Source organism: Mesoplodon mirus, assembly GCF_964341445.2.
Source record: "Mesoplodon mirus genome assembly, chromosome: 2".
Classification (NCBI taxonomy): domain Eukaryota; kingdom Metazoa; phylum Chordata; class Mammalia; order Artiodactyla; family Ziphiidae; genus Mesoplodon; species Mesoplodon mirus.
The window spans coordinates 137,154,389-137,174,234 of NC_138977.1; the positions used below are offsets into that span (position 1 = coordinate 137,154,389).

The 19,846-nt window shown below is 36.8% G+C and overlaps 1 protein-coding gene across 2 annotated transcripts; it reads left to right on the forward strand.

Annotated features, from left to right (window-relative positions):
* The first annotated feature begins 177 nt into the window (after positions 1–177).
* On the forward strand, positions 178–17,046 carry PGRMC2 (progesterone receptor membrane component 2). Of its 2 annotated transcripts, XM_082611744.1 has the most exons (3): positions 198–642; positions 13,281–13,436; positions 14,885–17,046. In XM_082611744.1, exons 1-3 carry the CDS (start codon positions 225–227, stop codon positions 14,980–14,982), a joined length of 672 nt encoding a protein of 223 aa, XP_082467870.1. In that variant the 5' UTR covers positions 198–224; the 3' UTR covers positions 14,983–17,046. The 2 variants fall into 2 exon arrangements, with proteins under 2 accessions (XP_082467869.1, XP_082467870.1); XM_082611743.1 differs by lacking the exon at positions 14,885–17,046 and having other exon boundaries at positions 178–642; positions 13,281–13,570.
* Positions 17,047–19,846: the final 2,800 nt, after the last annotated feature.

Consider the following 19,846-nt stretch of genomic DNA (forward strand, 5'->3'; position numbering starts at 1 on the left):
CGAGGTGGGCGGGGCGTCGCAGCGCGCGCGGCCTGCAAAAGGAGGGAGGGGGAGGGAGGGAGAGATCCAAGACAACGTTACCGCGTCAACACCCAGTCGGGAGCCGGCCTGACCCCGCCCCCTACCCTCACGCTATTGGCTGGGAGGCCCCACATGGGCGGGGCCGACCGTGGGGTTGGGGAGGGCAAGGGGCGGGGAGGAGAGGAAGGCGCTGGCGGGCAGTGATGGCGGCGGGTGATGGGGACGGGAATTTAGGCACCCTGGGGAGTGGCAGCGAGAGCAGCAGCGACGGTAGCAGCGAGAGCCCGGGCGGCGCGGGAGCGGCAGCAGAAGGGGGCGGCTGGTCGGCTGCTGCGCTGGCCCTACTGACGGGGGGCGGGGAGATGCTGCTGAACGTGGCGCTGGTGGCGCTGGTGCTGCTGGGGGCCTACCGGCTGTGGGTGCGCTGGGGGCGGCGGGGTCTGGGGGCCGGGGCCGGGGCGGGCGAGGAGAGCCCCGCTGCCTCTCTGCCTCGTATGAAGAAGCGGGACTTCAGCTTGGAGCAGCTACGCCAGTACGACGGGTCACGCACCCCGCGCATCCTGCTTGCGGTCAATGGGAAAGTCTTCGACGTGACCAAAGGCAGCAAGTTCTACGGCCCCGGTGAGGAGTTGGACGGGGAGGGGGAGGACCCCTGCAGCTCAAGCGCGACCATCTTATGATTGGGAGGCCCCTGGGCAAAGGGTTAGCTTGCCAGCCTTCTCGACATCTGGATCCCTGCGCCTTGTCTCCCGCACCTGAGACGGCCCGCCCCCCACACGCCTCGGCCGCGGGCCCCTCTGGCGTTTACCCCCCCGAAGTCGGGGTCCCAGTGTCGCCCCAGGAGCCAGCTCTCATCTTTCATTTTTCTCCTATCCCATTTCTCCTCGCAGCCTTTTCTTGTGCTGAATTTTTCAAAATCCTTTTAGTTGTCGCCAGTCACGCTGGCCCTCAGCCTTTCCTGAGCTTTCTGATTCCTGGGATCGTTGGGGGCGGGAGAGAAGAAAGATTTCTAAAGTAGGGACCTAAAGTTTTAGGCCCTGTAATTCATAGCTTTCCTTTCTTTACTCAGTGTGTGTGTGCGTGCGTGCGTGTGTGTGCACGCGCCACTGAGCTGCTTTTTCCCTCTACTACTCCCCATAAGGCCACGTTTAGGTACACGGAGTTCCAAGTCCCAACCCCTCTGTAAAGTCCTGTCATATAAGCAACACCTCGACTCTTTTTTTTTTTTTTAAATGGGTTTTGGTACGAAGGTGCTTTTCAAGATTAACAATATATGTGGGATGAGGCAAACCTGAATGCAGATCCTAATAAATACTGGCAAAGGTCTTCGCCCAGAGTTTTGGGGGTGGAGCTCATATACCCAGCAGGCGTGCCTGTCCGGTTTCTCTCTTTTTCCTTTTTCCTTTTTTTTTTTTTTTTTTTTTAGTAGGAAGGCAAGTATTCAACTACACGTTGATTATGATTTACTGTGTTTTCACTGAGGAGCAAAAACTTAAAACAGCTATAAATTCATACCCCCAGGCACCAGTTCTGCAAGTTAAAGGTTTTTAAAACTTTGCTTTCAGAGAACTGTGTGTGTATAGGATGTTTGGTTTAGAAACCCTTTTTTTACAATGTAGTTATAGCATACATTTCAGATTATGTTAATAAACTTCAGTTCAGACTCATGGAACCTGTTGGCATACCATAAAACTGAGCAACATTGTACATGCTGGTTGTGTAGTTATTCTGAGCTTTAAAAAAGTGACTACAATAAAAGTAAATAAAATTAGAGACCTAAGAGTGACCTGTTATTCGAAAGAGTACATCCAAGTCTTAAAGTCAAGGGGGTTGGCAAGTCTAAAAACAAGTCGGTTTCCTCTTTAATCTGTTAGTCCATGAGATTTATTGACACTTGCAAATATATACTTACGATTTCTGTGCTTAGTGGCTGGAAGATATTTTAGAAGTGCTTTGGTTAGTTGTTAATTAGAGGTAAGAAATTGGAGATTCTACATGTTGAACTATTTATTTCTTAGTGGCTTGTATTTTCTGTATATATTTATAGTACATTCAATCCAACCAAGTCACAGATAGCTTATTAAGTACTTGCTTCTCGTTGTATAAAAATGAAAACCAGATGTCTGCCTACTCATATCAGCTGAAATAGTTAATACTTTTTTTGTTTACTTATGAGCATGTAGGTTAAGACAGTAGGGCCAAAGTACAATATTTAAACGGACAGACCAAATTAAATAGTTAATTTTTTTTTTTTAGTCAAGGATTTACACAGTATGTGTGTTCGATGATTAGAAATTGTGTACAGGTTTAGATTTTTAATACAGAGCTTAACCAAACTAAAAACTCTGCCTTTGTACCCCTATCTAAACTGACAGTGAAGCAACCAAAGTATTAGTGCAAAGAAGCATATCGGTCCTCACACATTATGCCTTGCCACTATCTGAAAATAACTAGGAGAAACAGCCTTAGACACAGTTTGGCACGATCCAGTGGCAAATGTTCTGCAACAGAAATTTTAAAATTGAATCATAATTACAATGTAGATAGCCTTTGTGTGGCTTGAGCCAGTGAGGGGGTTCCTCGTAACAACAGAGGAGTCAGCTTTAGGTTAGCTTCCACTGATTTCCAGGTCCTAATGAACAGGCTAAGAGTGATATTCAGTTATTTCATTCTAAGTAGTTATCAGTTAACAACCTAATAGAGATATTTGGAATATTTTATTATTGAAAGGAACCTTAAAGGTAGCCAGATCATCTTAGGGGCTTGGAATATATTTCACATTAAGAGAAGATAAAACACTTCCCAAAAGTCTTGAAGCCAAGTTTCTGGCGGTGAAACAGACGTAAGTTCGGTTTTGGTTTTAATTTCTTATTTTCGTCCTCAAATCAGTTAAGCAGTTTTGTAGCAGAATAATTCAGAAGTAAAAATCCTTATCTGAGACTCTTAGTAGCTGAAAGAATGAGCTAAGGGAGCTAGAAAACCTAGTTTCTGTGCCTAACCAATATCTACTCCCATTTCTCAGTAATGGTTTTAGAGTTAAAAGATTGTTTTGTGAGGCTTTTTCTGTGTTGAAGATATTTTTCTTTTTAGCCATACATTTTTAAAGTTTGGGTTCTTAAAAAATTAAATATTGGCAGTTTAATTTAGTGGAGTAAACACATATTGGCAAACAGTTGGCATTAACTACATTTGTTAATATTAAATTTAGTAACAGTTCAGGCAGTTGGCCAGCATGTGAGGAAAGTGGACATGTAAGAAACAATGAATGTGGGAGGAGAAAGGAACCAGATTTGTTAAACAGCTACTACATCAAATCCATTAATTTGTCATCTCCACAATGCTTCAGTGAGATTAGTGAGTATTTTTTCAGATGGGGAGCCTGAGGTTTAGGAATTTGAGGTAAATTGGCTTGGATCACACAGACATGGTATTCAAATCCATACATTTGACCACAAAGCCTATCTATTCTATTTCAGGTATACTGCATTCTGGGATAAACTTAAAGAGAATCTCACTGCTCTTATTTTTTATACCCTCTCCTAGTTCCATAAGGATTTAAAGCCTCAAAGAAACACACTTCATGGCTTTATGTTGTGCTGTTTGATATGGTAGCCACAAGCCACGTGTGGCTTTTTAAATTTAAATTAATTAAAATTAAATATAATTAAAAATTGAGTTCCTTAGTCACACTAGCCATATTTCAAGTGCTCAGTACCCACATGGCTACCGTACTATACAGTGCACTTTATAGAGCATTTCCATCTTCCCAATTGAGTTCTGTTCAACAGCACTGATTCTAGAGGTCAGGGTAGAAGGAGTAGGAAACTCCATTTGGGGTTTATTATCTCATTTAATTTTCAGACAGCCCTAGGAAATAAGTAATGTTCCCATTTTACAAACGTGGAAACTGAAACTCAGAGATTTTGCCCCAAGTCGCATATCTAGTAAGTGGCCAAGCTAGAAATCAAACCCAGTCTAACAGCCTTCACAGGCTATCCCCTCCCACTGTATCACAACATAATATAATTTCACGTTTCCATACTCATAATAGATGAGGAAGACTCCAACAGATAGTATAATTTTAAATAATTTGATGTAATATTACTGCAGTGGAATTAAAACAGTGTTTTTTATTCTTTAGAATGGCAAGAAATTATACAATTGACCTTTCTAATAGTTTATCTGCATTTCTGATATTTATATATATAGCTTCCCCCATTATTCCATGTATTCTTTGACATATACCAAAGCTGTGTATTTTCTCCAACATACCATTTAAATTCCACTGGGAAGGAAAGAAGTATATATGAAGTACCCCATGAGATGCCTAATATTTAGGAGGTGGGGGAAAGGAGCACATTTACCTTTCATGTGTCTTTCCTCCTTTTTTAACTTTATGTTCAATATGTGAATTTTATTTGTAGTTTGCAGAATTGCAGCTGAAGCAACAGTTGAGGCATATAGACAAACCTATTCCTTCATGAATGTCCTACTGACAGTACCCAGCTCTCATCCTAGCTTCTTGCTTTGAAGCCAACTGGGTCTGTGTTAGGTCTAATGCCCATACACATTCATTACCTACTATTCATTACCTGCCAATCAGATAAAGGGATCAGCTAAGTCTTCTGATGAATTTTGATACTCTGCTCAAATTTATACTAGTAATTTCTACAGTACCTTCTTGTTTGGCTCTTCTGAGTTCAACATCATTCCAATGTTTTTAATCTAAGAGGGAATTGTATTTGTATTAAATACTAACACAAAGTATAATAGGATAGCCTAAAGCATGTATAAGACCAGCAGATGTTATTCAGGTTGGAGGAAAGGAGTACATTTAGTAACATCTGGAGTTAGCCATTCAAGTTCTTTTATAATAGTTCTTTCAACAGTATGACATAGATCACTCCTCCCCCACGTACTTGTGACAGACATCACTAAATAACTGCTGTACTCTTAGAGCCAGCATCTTGTCTCAAGATCTTTAATATAGGATTTCATCTCCACTTTTAAACTCTAAGAAGGAATTGCCTGGATTTCATTACATTGTTGCCTAGATAAGATGTTTTGAGAAATGAGAGTTCTCTGAGTCTTCAAAACATTTGCCTCCCTACCCTCATGGAGTTTATGGTCTGTTGAGGAAGACAGATGATAAACAGGCATTCAATACATGATTATAATCTGTAATTAAATATGATGTGAAAGAAATAAATAGGATATGTAATAGAGGTTAACAAAGGACTTTATTTAGATCAGATGGTTAAGAAAGGTACCCTATTTATATTGGTTTGTCAAGAAAGTGGGGATTGATACCTAAGCAAAAACCTGAAGGAGTCAGCCTTACAAAGATTGGGTATATCAATGTTTTGAAGCTATCTAAGCACTAGATCTAGAACTGATACTGTGTTAATCGGCAGAGGAAGAAACATCCTTATCACCCTTACTGATTTTCAGATTTGACTTGAGGCTTCATTTGATTGGTGTTACCTCAGTGCTTTTTTTTCCATCCTTTTACTTTTAACCAATTTGTGGGGTTTTTTCCTTATAAATAACATATACCTGGATTTTTCATTAAATTTAATATCAATACTGTCTTTTACCAACTTAATCAGTTTATTTTTTATTCCTTCCACGTTTTCTCCCCTACTGATTTTTTTAAAATTTATTTTATTGAAGTATAGTTGATTTACAATGTTGTATTAATTTGTACTATACAGCAAAGTGTTTCAGTTATACATACATATACATTCTTTTTTATATTCTTTTTCACTGTGGTTTATCACAGCATATTGAATATAGTTCCCTGTGCTCTACAGTAGGACCTTGTTTATCCGTTGTCTATATACTAGTTTGCATCTGCTCACCCCAAACTCCCAATCATCCCTCCCCCACTCCACCCGCCCCTTGGCAGCCACAAGTCTGTTCTCTATGTCTGTGTGTCTGTTTCTGTTTCACATCCCCCTACTGATTTGGATGCATTCTATTTCTATTCTTTTGGTGATAAGATTCTTTTCCTTAAGTTTTTGCTATACAATATAAGAATGTTAACCAAACATTTTTGTATGAATTAGAAAGAACTGTCTCTTTAAGACACTTCACTGCCATTTGACAGAATATTTCTTAATATTAAATACACAAAACTATCATGTATACAAATGTAAATGGTGTCCCCTGGAGTTATATGGTACACAGCCATATATTGTGGCCCTGGTTAGAAAGCATTAACTCTAATCCCTCCCACATTCCATTTTCTGTTATTACTATTAGACTTCTAGTTTTACTGCAGTTTTTAAAACTCTACCCCCAAATCGGTTAAATTATTAACTTTTTTTTTAATAGTCGATCTTCATTTAAATTTACCAACATAGTTACCATTTTCTTTATTCACTGTCATTTCTTGCATCTCATTCCTTTGTTCAGGGTTCAGTTTTCATTTTAGTGAGGTACGTCCTATAGCTTTTTTCATTGATAGAAAAAAATTCTGTGTCTATCTGCCCTCACTCAGGAATAATAGTATAGATGTAGGATATAAAATTGTGGGTTAACTGTTTTTTTAACTCAGATCCTCAATAATGGTTTTTTAGTTTTTTGTTTTCTGTTTTTTTTTTGGCTGTGTTGGGTCTTTGTTGCTGCGTGCAGGCTTTCTCCAGTTGTGGCGAGCGGGGGCTACTCTTCATTGCAGTATGCGGGCTTCTCATTGTGATGGCTTCTCTTATTGCTGACCACAGGTTCTAGGCATGCAGGCTTCAGTAGTTGTGGCACGTGGGCTCAGTAGTTGTGACTCGCAGGCTCTAGAGTGCAGGCTCAGTAGTTGTGGTGCACGGACGGGCCTAGTTGCTCCGCGGCATGTGGGATCTTCCCAGACCAGGGCTTGAACCCGTGTTCCCTGCATTGGCAGGTGGATACTTAACCACTGCGCCACCAGGGAAGTCCCCCGATAATGTTTTTTTTTAACATGTGCCAGGCTCTACTAAAATCTGAGGATATGTGTCATTAGTTTATTTTAAAAAATTTGAACACATTATCTTTTCAGTTATTGTCTCTCCCATTCTCTTTATTACTTTTTCTGGAACTCTTAGTAGATACACATTAACTTTTATTTTTGGCTGTGTTGGGTCTTAGTTGCAGCACGCAGGATCTTTCATTGTGGCGTGTGGGCTCCAGAGTGCAGGCTCAGTGGCTGCGGTGCATGGGGCTCTGTAGTTGTGGTGTGCAGGCTCCAGAGCACATGCGCCCTGTAGTTTGCGGCACACAGGCTCTGTAGTTGAGGTGCGCAGGCTCAGTAGTGCAGCATGCGGGCTCATTTGCCCCACGGCATGTGGGATCTTAATTCCCTGACCAGGGATCGAACCAGCATCCCCTGCATTGGAATGTGGATTCTTAACCAGTGGACCACGAGGGAAGTCCCCTTAATTTCTTAATAATTTTAAGTAAACATACTATATCTCTTTAATCTGCTTCTGTTATCCTTATTCTTGGGATACCATTTCTTATATCTGTTCTGTGTGCTCACTCCTCCATGGTAGTTTGTTTCTTCATGTAGTTATAACTTTTATTACAAACTTCAGCAATTGCTATCTTTTTGTTTCTTGAATATTTTCTGTGATGTTCCATGAGGCTTGGGTTGTGGAAGTCTCCCTGTGGAGTGGTTTGGGGTATGCCTCAAAATAGGGCCTAATGGAAGTTTTTGAAAAAAAAAATTTTTATTAGGTAATACGTGCTCAAGATAGAAAAATTTTAAAGGGTATATAGTAAAAGATAGTCTCCTTCCCACAACCCAGCCACCATGTTCCCCTCCCTAGAGGTGAGGAACCAATCTGAGTATCTGAGTCTTGTTCCAGAGCTATTCTCTGCAAGTGAAAGCATGTGGGTATGTCACCCCTCCCATGCACTAATGGTAGCATACTATACAAACCTTTAACAATATTTTAATATATTGAGAGCCTTTCATATCAGTTTAAAGAGAACCATTTCATTCTTCTGAATGTGTGCATAAATTCTATTATATGAATATATCATAATAGTCCACTTTTAATGAACCTTTGTTTCCAATTTCTTATTACACATGGTACTGCTCTAAATATTCATGTATCATTTTAAAGGTGAGTAAAATCATAATTATCTATAAAATAAATTCCTAGATGTAAAATTACTAGTCTTAGGGTATGGACATTTTTAATTTGGGTACTTATTTCTGAATTGCCCTCCAGAGACATTGGACCAATTTACACTCACACGAAAATGCCTGTTTCTCACCCTCTTGCCAAAAATGTGATATTAAACTTTTTGGTCTTCGTCAATCTGAGAAGTTAAAATAGTATTTCAATATTATTTTAATTTACATTTCTCAGTGAGGTTGGACATCCTCAAAAATTTGAGTCATTTACGTTTCCTTTCCTACAAATTATCTATTCATATATTTTTTGCCACATTTTTTCGATCATGACTTTTATTGCTGCTGGGTTTTGTATCATACTTAAAGCTTTTTTGCACTTAAAGATTATTTTTAAAAATCTGTAGTTTCTTAATACTTTTATGGTTTTAGTTTGTTAGTTCCACTTGGAATTTATTTTGTTTTAAGAAGTGAAGTAAGCATCCAACTTTTGTTTTTGTTTTCTTACAGAGGGCTGTTCAGTTATCCCAACACCATTTATAGAATAATTTCTTTTTCCCAATACTTGCTGTATTACCATTACTGTTTGCTAAATTCCAACAGATATTTAAATCCATGCTATTGTATTTTTTTCACCTTAGAGTTCTCATTCTACCTGGGCTAGGTAGACTCAGGCCCCACTTCCACAAACGGCACAGGCCTGGGGTTTTAATTTTTCAAAGTCTTCCCTGCCCCCAGCCCAGCCTTGAGCCCTGGGGCCAGGGCCACTAGCTCAACCCACAGTATTGCTGAGAGCCTCCTAGTTTGAATTTTAGAAACAAGGTTAAGTTTTCAGTTCCTCTTAGAATTATAGTAGTCAAGAGATTATCTGGTTTGACCTCCAATTTTAGGCATGTAAAATTTGCCCAGTGTCAAATGTAGGGTGCGGCCTTGAACCCAGGTATCTTAACTTAAGAGGTATTCTTTCAGTTTTACCATGCTGCCTTCTCTCTAAAAGTCCTGGGAGTTCCTAGAACTAAGTATAAAAAAATAATATCTATTAGTTGGGTTTCATTTAGTCACTTTTACATATTGTTTCATTTGTTCCTAGGGACATTATAACCTTATTTGGAATAAATTACTCAATACCAAGTATTATTAGATTTTTTTTTAACTTACTTTAATAATCACAGAAGACTATTGTCAGAACATGCCAGAAAACTGGGCTGTTTATAAACTTTAATAATGTCTCTGAGAGCTATGGTTTTTATACCATGGAAATAACTAAAACATTCTGGAATTTTCTCTTTCATAAATGCTAATGTAGATACATAATCATCTTAATACTCATAAAATTATGTTACATATTTTAGATATTTACTTCCTCCTGGAATTTTTTGCTCATTAAATTATTCTTAAAACATTGTTTTACAGTGACCATATGTTGTTGCCTTCAAAAATGTCACCCCATTGTCACTTGATTGTATTAAAGTAAGCAGTTTCAGGATACAATAACTAGTAGATTTACTGATTTTTGAACTTTAAAAATCTGTATCATAAGTGGTGTTAACTCTTAAAACTGTTAATGAAATCTGAATTCTAACTAGTATAATGTCATTTTGGTGTATTTAACAATATCGTGGAAGTAAAATTTATTGTTAAAATGATGTCCTAGAATATTTGTTATATATGTATATTTAAGAGAATCTGTCTTGGCTAAATAATTGGGTGCATTTTTTGTAGCAAGAATTTTCTTGAAACTGTAAATCTAGTTTTGTATCAGCACTATATTTTAGTCTTTGATAAAGCAAGAGTATAATTCGCTTAGTTATTACTGAAATGTTAATATCTAAATGAGCCTTAATCTAAACAATCTGATTAATTTATGTAAGCTAGATGTGTGTGTGTGTGTAAATTATACCATACTGAAGACCTAATACCATTTAAAATTTGCTTTCCTTGGGTAGCTCTCTGCTATTATAGTATTATGGATAGCCAAGAGTAGTTATCAAAATATTAGAATCAGTAACATTTAGGTCTGTTATGTAAGGAGGTAGTGGAAAGGGGAGGTATTACTGACTTCTCAGATATGGTTCTGATTGTGTTAGGGATGCAGAGAAATATACTTTAACTGGACCTCAAATCCTCCTTTTTCTGAGCAACTAACTCATCCTTTTCCAACTCTAGTTCTGAATCTTTATATTACGTTCTTTATGGTCTTACAGGAAAAAGTAAAGAAAACTGTTTTCAAAAAAACCTTTTCAGAAGTTAAATGCTTCTTGAGGGAAATTCGAAACATGTGGAGAGCACAATACAGAGAGTGGGAAAATATGTTAATCACTGAGTCATTCTTTTCAAGAGTTAACAAAACATCATTTTGTCTAGAATTAGGCTTGGGTTATTAACTGTTGACTCAAGTTCACTCTAAGTTAGCCAAACAAAAAAAAGAACATCATTCCCTCTTAAGAGAAGTTGGCAGACAATTTTACTAAAGAATACACTGTTATATGTTAATATACTCAAAGATGGAGGGTTTTATGACTCCTATTTTTTATAGTGATCATCTTTTCTTCTCTCCTGTTTACCATTTGGATATATTTTAAGGTTGATACTGTGAAGTATCCTGAAGTAGATTGACTTTTGTAGGCCATGGAGGTAAATATTATAACACAATGCTAAGAAAAGCTGTTGATTTCTAAAAAAAAAAAAAAAAAAAGCTTTTCTTGTTAATGCTCTTCCATTTTGATTTAACAGGTATTCTAAAATAGCCATTTCCCTGAAATTTTGTGATTAGTGAAATGCTCCAGTTTTCAGGATTGTCACTCCATCTTTGGGTTTGTGGGTCCCCTGTGTGTTTTCTCAAGATGTGCTGTGTTTGAGGTAGTCAGAAAAGTGGAAATATTACTTCCCAGTTCTGTCAGTAATTTTAGGCAAGGCACTGAATGCCTCTGTTTCAGTTTGTCTGCCAGATAGGGCAAAAACTGTCCCTTCCACTTTGCAATACTGTGAGAGAGGAAAGTGAGATTGCTAGGAAATTCTCCAAAAAGTTGAAATTCTCATTTTACATTTGTAGTTTTTTATAGCCTTGATCAATTTTATTTTTTCTTTTGTGTGTTTGACTAATCACTGTTTTAAGTTTGTAAGCATTGGTCCAGTTAGCATTAAGAGGCTATATATTATTCACAGATTTTTTTTTGTCATTGTTGCTTCTTAAGAAAAAAAACCACATTAGTTCTCTCTCTATATATACATAAATGTGTATGTGTGTGTCTGTGTGTGTGTGTGTGTGTGTGTGTGTGTGTATATATATATATATATATATATTCTCCATCTCCTGAAAACAGCCATTGCCACAAAGCATGTGGAGTTATACCACAAAAAAACACAATTGCTTTAAGGTGGACTGCTTTTCTTTCCCTAGGGACTGTTCTTGCTTAGTTTTAGAAGTTAACTTTGGGAATTCCCTGGTGGTCCAGTGGTTAGAACTTGGTACTTTCACTGCCAGGGCTGGGGCTCAATCCCTGGTGTCGGGGACCCGCAAGCCAGGTGGCATAGCCAAAAAACAAAAAAAAATTAAATGTTTCTCATAAAAAGAATGAAATAATGCCATTTGCAGCAACATGGATGGACCTAGAGATTATCATAAGTGAAGTAAGTCAAACAGAGAAAGACAAATATCATATGATATCACTTGTATGTGGAATCTTTAAAAATGATACAAATGAACTTTTTTACAAAACAAATAGACTCACGGACTTAGAAAACAAACTTATGGTTACCAAAGGGGATGGGGGGGCATAAATTAGTAGTTTGGGCTTAACATATACACACTACTATATATAAAATAGGTAAACAAGGACCTACTGTATAGCACAGGGAACTATACTCATTATCTTGTAATAACCTATAATGAAAAAGAATATATATATATCTGAATCACTTTGCTGTACACTTAAAATGAGCAGCATTGTAAATTAACTATGCTTAAATTTAAAAGAAAAAAAGTTAATGTTTCTCCAAAATAATTAACTCCAATTAAAGAACTTCAGATTTTACTCTGTAAATAGAAACAGTATTAAATTTCCTTCTCTTAAACACTTTTTGAATGTCAGTTGTCATACCTTTTTGAATGTCAGTTGAGATAATGGGCAAAGTTTGAAAGTTACAAATGTTGGCCCATTGTAAATAGTGTCCCATTTTCTTATATAGAAGACATTTAAAAGTATAAAATGATAGCCTAAGTTTATATTAATAGGGGAATGATTAAATAAATTATAGGTATATCCACTCAGTGGGAAAATATATAACCCTTAAATGATAATTGTGATAGTCACCTAATATTAAGCAGCAATATGGAAAGTACTTAAGAACGGGAAAGCAGGAAAAAGTACTTTACTGGAAGTATTGCCTTTATTTTCATGTTAATATATTAATACCTAGTAATGCTACTTTTAAATTTATTAAGGCCACTTTTTTGTTCCATGCAACAAATTTTAAAAGAAACGAGTTTTCCTACATCCAGTGAACTTTATGGTGCAGTGCTTTCTATAATTCAAATTAACGTTCATAAATGTTTAGATTTTTGTCTATTTAAGTAAATTTTTGAATTCTATTCTTAAAAGTATAGATGCTTTTCTGACACATAACCTTCAATTTCCTAAATGCTTTCAAGTATGAATATGGCTATAATCATTTTTTTGCTCATTTAAAAATCAGGGGATTTCCATTTTTTTCTACTTGTGTACTTCTCATTAGAAAATGCTTTATTCTGTTATATGTGAAGTAAAATTTTCCTCTCCATTCTCCAGAAATGTTGCCACTGTAAAGTGCTTGGTCTGTATTCTTCCTGGTGTTTTTTTTGTGCATATACAAACGTGGGTGAAATGTGCATACATGTATATCTTTTTTTAGTTCAAAGTGAGTCATACTATATAATTTGCTGAATTGCTTTTTTCAGTTACTATATCATGGACTTCTTTCTGTGCCTGTACATATAGAGTTACCTCATTCTAAGAAATTTCTTCTCATTATCCTATTTAGTGTCTGTGCATGTTTTGAAATTAAGGCTGTGTACCAAATAAGAGTCATGAGGTTTCTTTTATTTGACCTTTTCATTTGAGACATTCTAAAATAGGGTTAGATAATCTAAACAATTTCTTTTTTTTCCCAGCGGGTCCATATGGAATATTTGCTGGTAGGGATGCCTCCAGAGGACTGGCGACATTTTGCCTAGATAAAGATGCACTTAAAGATGAATATGATGATCTCTCAGATTTGAATGCCGTACAAATGGAGAGTGTTCGAGAATGGGAAATGCAGTTTAAAGGTACCTTCATTTTGTTGGGTTCTTTGCAAATATTAAATATATGGCCAAAGAAAGTACATACTGTTTCATTACTAAAGAGCCTAAGGATGCTGTCTGTTTTCACTGCCATCATTATTTGATGATAAACATAGCTAACTATCAAAATGATTGTTATTATTTATAAAATCCATATTTAAAAATTGGCTTGTTACAAACTATAAAATTTATAAAAATTGTGACACCTTTAGTCTTATAAGGCTTGTTCATTAAGGTATAGTTTTTTAAATATAGAATTTAAAACAATTTAAAACAACTAATATATTTATATTTAAAACAATTAATTATTTAAAACAATTAATTAGTGATATTGATATTGTAATTTTAGTTTATTCTAAAATGATTTTCTTGATCTTACCTTCAAACCATAAAGGAAAAATGTCATTCTCCTTCATTACATGCTCATGACATCAATTTTTACCGCCTCTGTGAACACTCTGGACTGCTATTTATGTGACCTTTGGATCCCTTGGAATACTTCTTCTGGCTTCTTGGCACTTATACTGGTTTTGCTATACAAAGCAGTCCTCCTATCTTATCCTCTCAGTTTGTCAGTTAATTTGCTTAAACTAGGTTCAGAGTCTTGACCAAGAAATGACTAAACATGTTATCACCTTGCACATAACGATGTTCTAAATTAAACACCTGGTAACATAAAAACAAGCAATGTAACCAAGATCTAAGAAGAGAATTTGATAGGAGAAAGAACAATAATGTACTAGGCACCACATATTGGGACCTCAGAGAACACAGGATAATAAGTAACGAGTGAATTTTCATCTTCTCATTTGGTTTGTTTTCTTAGGGACTACTAGCATGTGTCACATTTTCTCCCCAAGAATTATTTCCTGGTTGGATCTACTTTCCATGTGATTTTCCACCTCATGTACTCTTTCTCCCCAAGAAAGTAACCATTAACTTTTTTATGGTCTTCTAACTGTTGGAAATGCCCTACATTGCCAACTTATCTATCTAATTACAATACTTTGGGCTATTAAAATTTAAAGAACTATTCTGAGACTCACAGTGCACATTAGAGTTTAACCAGTTTTAAAGTACACGTCCTCATACCTATTCCAAGAGCCTGACATGGGTGACGCCAAGATGGGTCCTGGGTGTGCATTTTTTTTTTTTTAAAGGTCTCCAAGTGATTCTGATGCAGTGTCCTTGATTAAGAACTGGTTGTATGGAACACTGTACTGCAAAGCACAATTCCCAAGCTTTATGAGTTCCCTGACCCTGTTTTCTTTTGTTCAAGTGTTACATGAGTACAAAGACTGGACAAGGTAAACAATAGGAAAAACTTATCTTGTTCTATATGACTCTAAAGGAAGCATACAGCTTCCCTGCTGTATAATGGAATAGTGAGACAAATTTGATCACTACTGATTTTCTTTTGATGTATCTTTCAGAAAAATATGATTATGTAGGCAGACTCCTAAAACCAGGGGAAGAACCATCAGAATATACAGATGAAGAAGATACCAAGGATCACAATAAACAGGATTGAACTTTGTAAACAACCAAAGTCAGGGGCCTTCAGAACTGCAATTCTTACTCCCTTTCACAGAATGTCCAGCGTCTTTGGGTTTGGTTCACCTGCTGCAAAAAAACATTCAACAGATTGTTTGTACAAGCTAAATGAGTCTCACTATGAAGATTTGAATACTAGACATTATGCTGCCAGACTAATTTGTTGCAGTTGTTTGTAATGTCTCGTGGGGCTTCTTCATCCTGAAAAGAAGGAGACAGGGATTTTTTTAAAGAGCAAGAAAGTCACAAGATTACTTTTCTTTTTCTCTGTTTTTTTTTTTTTTAAATCAAAGACAACCTGATACATATTTGCTACTTAAGTGTACAGATCTCCTCAAAAAAAACAGCAAGGAATTCCTACTTCGTGCGTTGGGTCTGTTTTAGCAATGAGGGAGGGAGGAGACCTGGGCAGGAGCTGGGGGGTGGTGCCCATCAGTCTGAGTAGTTAAGGCTACTGAAACACTAAGATGTGAATCCCTGAGCTTTTCTTTTTGGGTTTTGTCAGAGAAAAGAAAAAAACCTTTATTTCTAAGAAATTTTTGGAAATTAAAAAAAAGGGATTTCAGGTGGATTTAAGTCAAAGCTAATTCCCCAACAGATCATTTGAAACTGGTTTTTATCCCTTTCCTTCCCCTAGATCAAACCAATATTAATTGTGCCTTATTTCACTTACATCGACTTGAATTATTTTTAGGGAAAGCCCCTATGTGAATTCAGAAGTCACTACAAGCAGCATTGAGACTGAAGTTGGAATATTCTGTTGACCGCAAAACCTTGATGTCATTCTGTGTATATAGAATGTAAAAGGAATATTCAGTGTTACTGCCATATATGTTAATATACACAAACTTAATTAGTATTGTCATGGCCAAATGCATTCCCCCATGCTTTTCTCTTTTCAAAAAAAAATTGAAAAACAAATCAACAACTCTGTTCCCAACAGCTGCCTAATTTTAGGAGTCTTGACTCTCACATCTCACTGGTGTGGGTGCATGAGGCCGTAGTATGGATGTCGTGTGGGTGTGTCTGAGTGTGTGTGAGAGCACCTTGGAAGGGATCTGCAGATACTGTAAATACCCGTACCATTTTAATAAAGCATGTACAATAAACCAAAATAAGCTTGAGTTGGACTTTATATACAAACTGTAAGCCAGTGCATTTATGATATGGGAGTTGAGATTGTGTATTTGATTCAAGATAAGGAAAAATCTTGGAAATGAAAGGCAGGCACTGGTTAACCAAGTTGTACACATTGTACCACATTCACTGTAACTTTAGGAAGAAATTCCACTTTGTGGAACATTCTCAAGAGATCTGAGATTATTCAGGTAAGAATTGATATATTAAAATGTACATATTTTTTCTTTATATTTTGATGCCAACTGATAATACTAGAAGTAATAGCACTCCAGGTGGTAGTTATTGAACACAAAACAATAAAGGATATTATACTGATTGATAGGTATTAAATTCTTCTATTAGTTTGAAAAAGCTCTTACTACAAGCCCTATATGTGTCCATTATTTGATTTCATCATGACTATTTAGGTTCTTAATTGGAGACAAGTTATACCAAAAAAGACAATTCTATTTAATAAGTCAGCAGTTAGAGAAAAGAATTCTCCTGCTTTATGAGTATAATATATGCAGAAGCCATCAAAGAAAGAGGAACTTTTAACTGCAGTAATAAGCTAAAGTATGTAAAATACTACATTCTATTGTATTAAGTCTTGGAATGTTTTGTAGAAAATGATGAACTTCAGCCAGATCTTTGCTGAAGACTGTTTGTAACAACTGAAGAGTCTTGGTAAATGATTTGTGTGTTTTTATGTAAAATATTTTCTGAACAGATTTGTTAGAGTATGTGTCCTCTGGAGTAAACTGATATATATGAATCATTTGAGCCTAAAGTTAAGAAGTAAATCTACACTTGTGAATAGAGAAACCGTAAATATTCATGCAGTAAAAATTATGCAGTCTGTTAAGAAAAATGAGTAATGTTGTGCTTTGGACTTGAAATAAACAGTGTTCTATGGACAGTTCCTCAATTTCAGTTGAGTTTTCTCATTCTCAGGAAGTTTGGTGGGCAGTCAGTGAGTAAGGGGACGGGAGCTGTGGTGGCATTGTTGCTGTTGTTTCTCTCTTAACCACTATTTCCCTAATTTGCCTGATTATTAGAACCACTTGAGGTGCTTAAAATACAAATTCTTGGTCCCCAGTCAAAACCTACCACCCACTGAGCCCGAATGGAAAGAGAATGAGTCTCAGACTCTATCTGTAAGAAGTGCCTTGGGTAATTCTTATGATCAGAATTTTCAAATGTGAAAAACACCACACCAGTCTTTTCAAATTATACAATTGGCCCTTGAACAACAAGGGTTTGAACTGTGTGGGTCCACTTTATTTTCTTCAATAAATAAGTATTACAGTACTACAGTACTTCATGATCCACATTTGGTTGAATCTGTGGATGTGGAACTGCAGATCCAGAGGGCCGTAAGGGGAATTTCACTCAGCACAGGTCGGTACCTCTGAACCCCTGCATAATGTTCAAGGGTCAGCTGTATTATCTATCTTTGTCATCTACTTGAAATGGACATTAACCTTAGATAATTTTGGTCTGATTCCCTGTATTTGGTTTTCTGTTTCACTCCCTAAACATCCATAGCATTTCTGAGTTAAAAATTAGGAGATTTCACATAAGAATCTAGTATGTGATTTTATTTTAAAGATCAAATTTTTATTCTCTTCTGTTTTTTGTCTTTTGATAACTTCTCCAAGTTGGCAGTATGTTTCCCAAATAAAGTCTATACTGTGTGTACTAGCCAGTTTCTCTCTGTTAGGAACTGAGCCCATTTAGATTACAGATCACGTTTTTAAAACCTTGACTATGGTGCTTATGTTTTCCTGACAGTAATTCCACCTGCCTTTTTTGAAATCTGCAGAATCTTGACACTTTTACCCCCACCTACAATCTAGAAAGCAAAAGTTAATATGTTGAACTACTACTGGAGAAAATTAATCTCTCGAAAACTTGGCGTAAATCACTCTCCTCACCCAAGTATTCCATTTACCTCTACTGATAACTGAGAAGTGCATCACATGGCTAGAAATAGATGCCATTGGCATGTAAACACAGTGTATAGCCTTACAGTGCTTATATGGATTAGAACAAGCTGGTAAGGAGAAAACTTTAATTCGAGAAGATATATGCACCCCAATGTTCATTGCAGCAGTATGTACAATAACCAAGACATGGAGGCAACCTAAGTGTCTTATCGACAGATGAATGAATAAAGATGTGGGATATATATACAATGGAGTATTACTCAGCCATAAAAAAAGAATGAGATAATGCCATTTGCAGCAACATGGATGCCTAGAGATTATCAGTCATATTAAGTGAAAGACAAAAATATCACTTCTATGTGGAAACTAAAAAGATGATATAAATGAACTTATTTACAAAACAAATAGACCCACAGATGTAGAAAACAAACTTATGGTTACCAAAGGGGAAGGGAGGGGGGATTAAATAGGCGTTTGAGATTAACAATACACATACTACCATATATAAAATAGATAAACATCAAGGACCTATTGTATAGCACAGGGAACTAGATTCAGTATCTTGTAATAACCTAGAATGGAAAAGAATTTGAGAAAGAATAGATATATATGTATATGTATAACTGAATCACTTTGCTGTATACCTGAAACTAACACAACATTGTAAATTAACTATACTTTGATTTTTTTAATGGTTTAAAGAAATAGGATAAACTGGTGATACTATACCAAAGAATTTATAATATAAGTTGCTTTGAGCATAGTGGAAATAAGTTATTGAATATTGTAGTGATGGTTCTTTTCCTCTAATGAATTAAAAGTAGCAAATGCTCAGTGACAGCTTTTGAGTATGTGTGCTCCATTAAAGTCAGCCATCAATCTGGTCGATGATGCGAATCACAGACTATGGCCCATTTGTTGTGGGAAGGAAGTTCAAGTGGACCCACCCTGCTTTTCCTTACCGCTCTTCGGCGGGGCCCATCATCCCCAGACCATGTCAGAAAAGCCCGTACCTCCTCACACAGTCCTGCGAGTCAGACTTTGAGGAGACCCTGAGCTACATTTCAGGTTTGCATTTGTTCTGCCATCACTAGTGACAGAACATTAGGGCTGCCCGTGATTATTCCTTCAAGAGACCACTTAACGTGCTGTGAACACTGGTTTATTCTCAAGAGATTTTTCTGTCTTACTGTATCTGCATGGAGTCCAGCTAAACCAGATTGTGAAGTTTAGTCTAAGAAGGCTGGTAAATATTTGCATTTTTCCTTTGAAAGCATGATTTTTAGTGAAGACATAGTACTGTGAGTGAAAACGCAGAATATTGCATATATGGTACGGTGCCATTTAGGGTAAAGAGCAAAACTTGGAAGATAAGTCAGCAGACTTTAGAACAACTATGCTTTTGCCCATTTATAAAAGTAATATACGTGTACAGAAAAAGATTAAGAAAGTGAGAATTAACCACAAATTAAGAGTTAAGCAAAGTTAACCTTTTCCCACATCTCTTTTTCTGGCCGCACCACTCGGCTTGCAGGATCTTAGTTCTCTGACCACATATTGAATCCACACCCTCGACAGTGAAAGGGCAGAGTGCTAACCACTGGACTGCCAGGGAATTCCCCCCACATCTCTCTCGAGTCTCTTTCTATGTAGGATCATAGTGTATTCTCTGAGGTTTCAGATGAGATACCCGTCCAATCATGCTGGACATCTTTGCCTGGAAGCTCAACATGAATGCATCATTTTCCTGCCAGACTTGCTCCTGCTCTCACG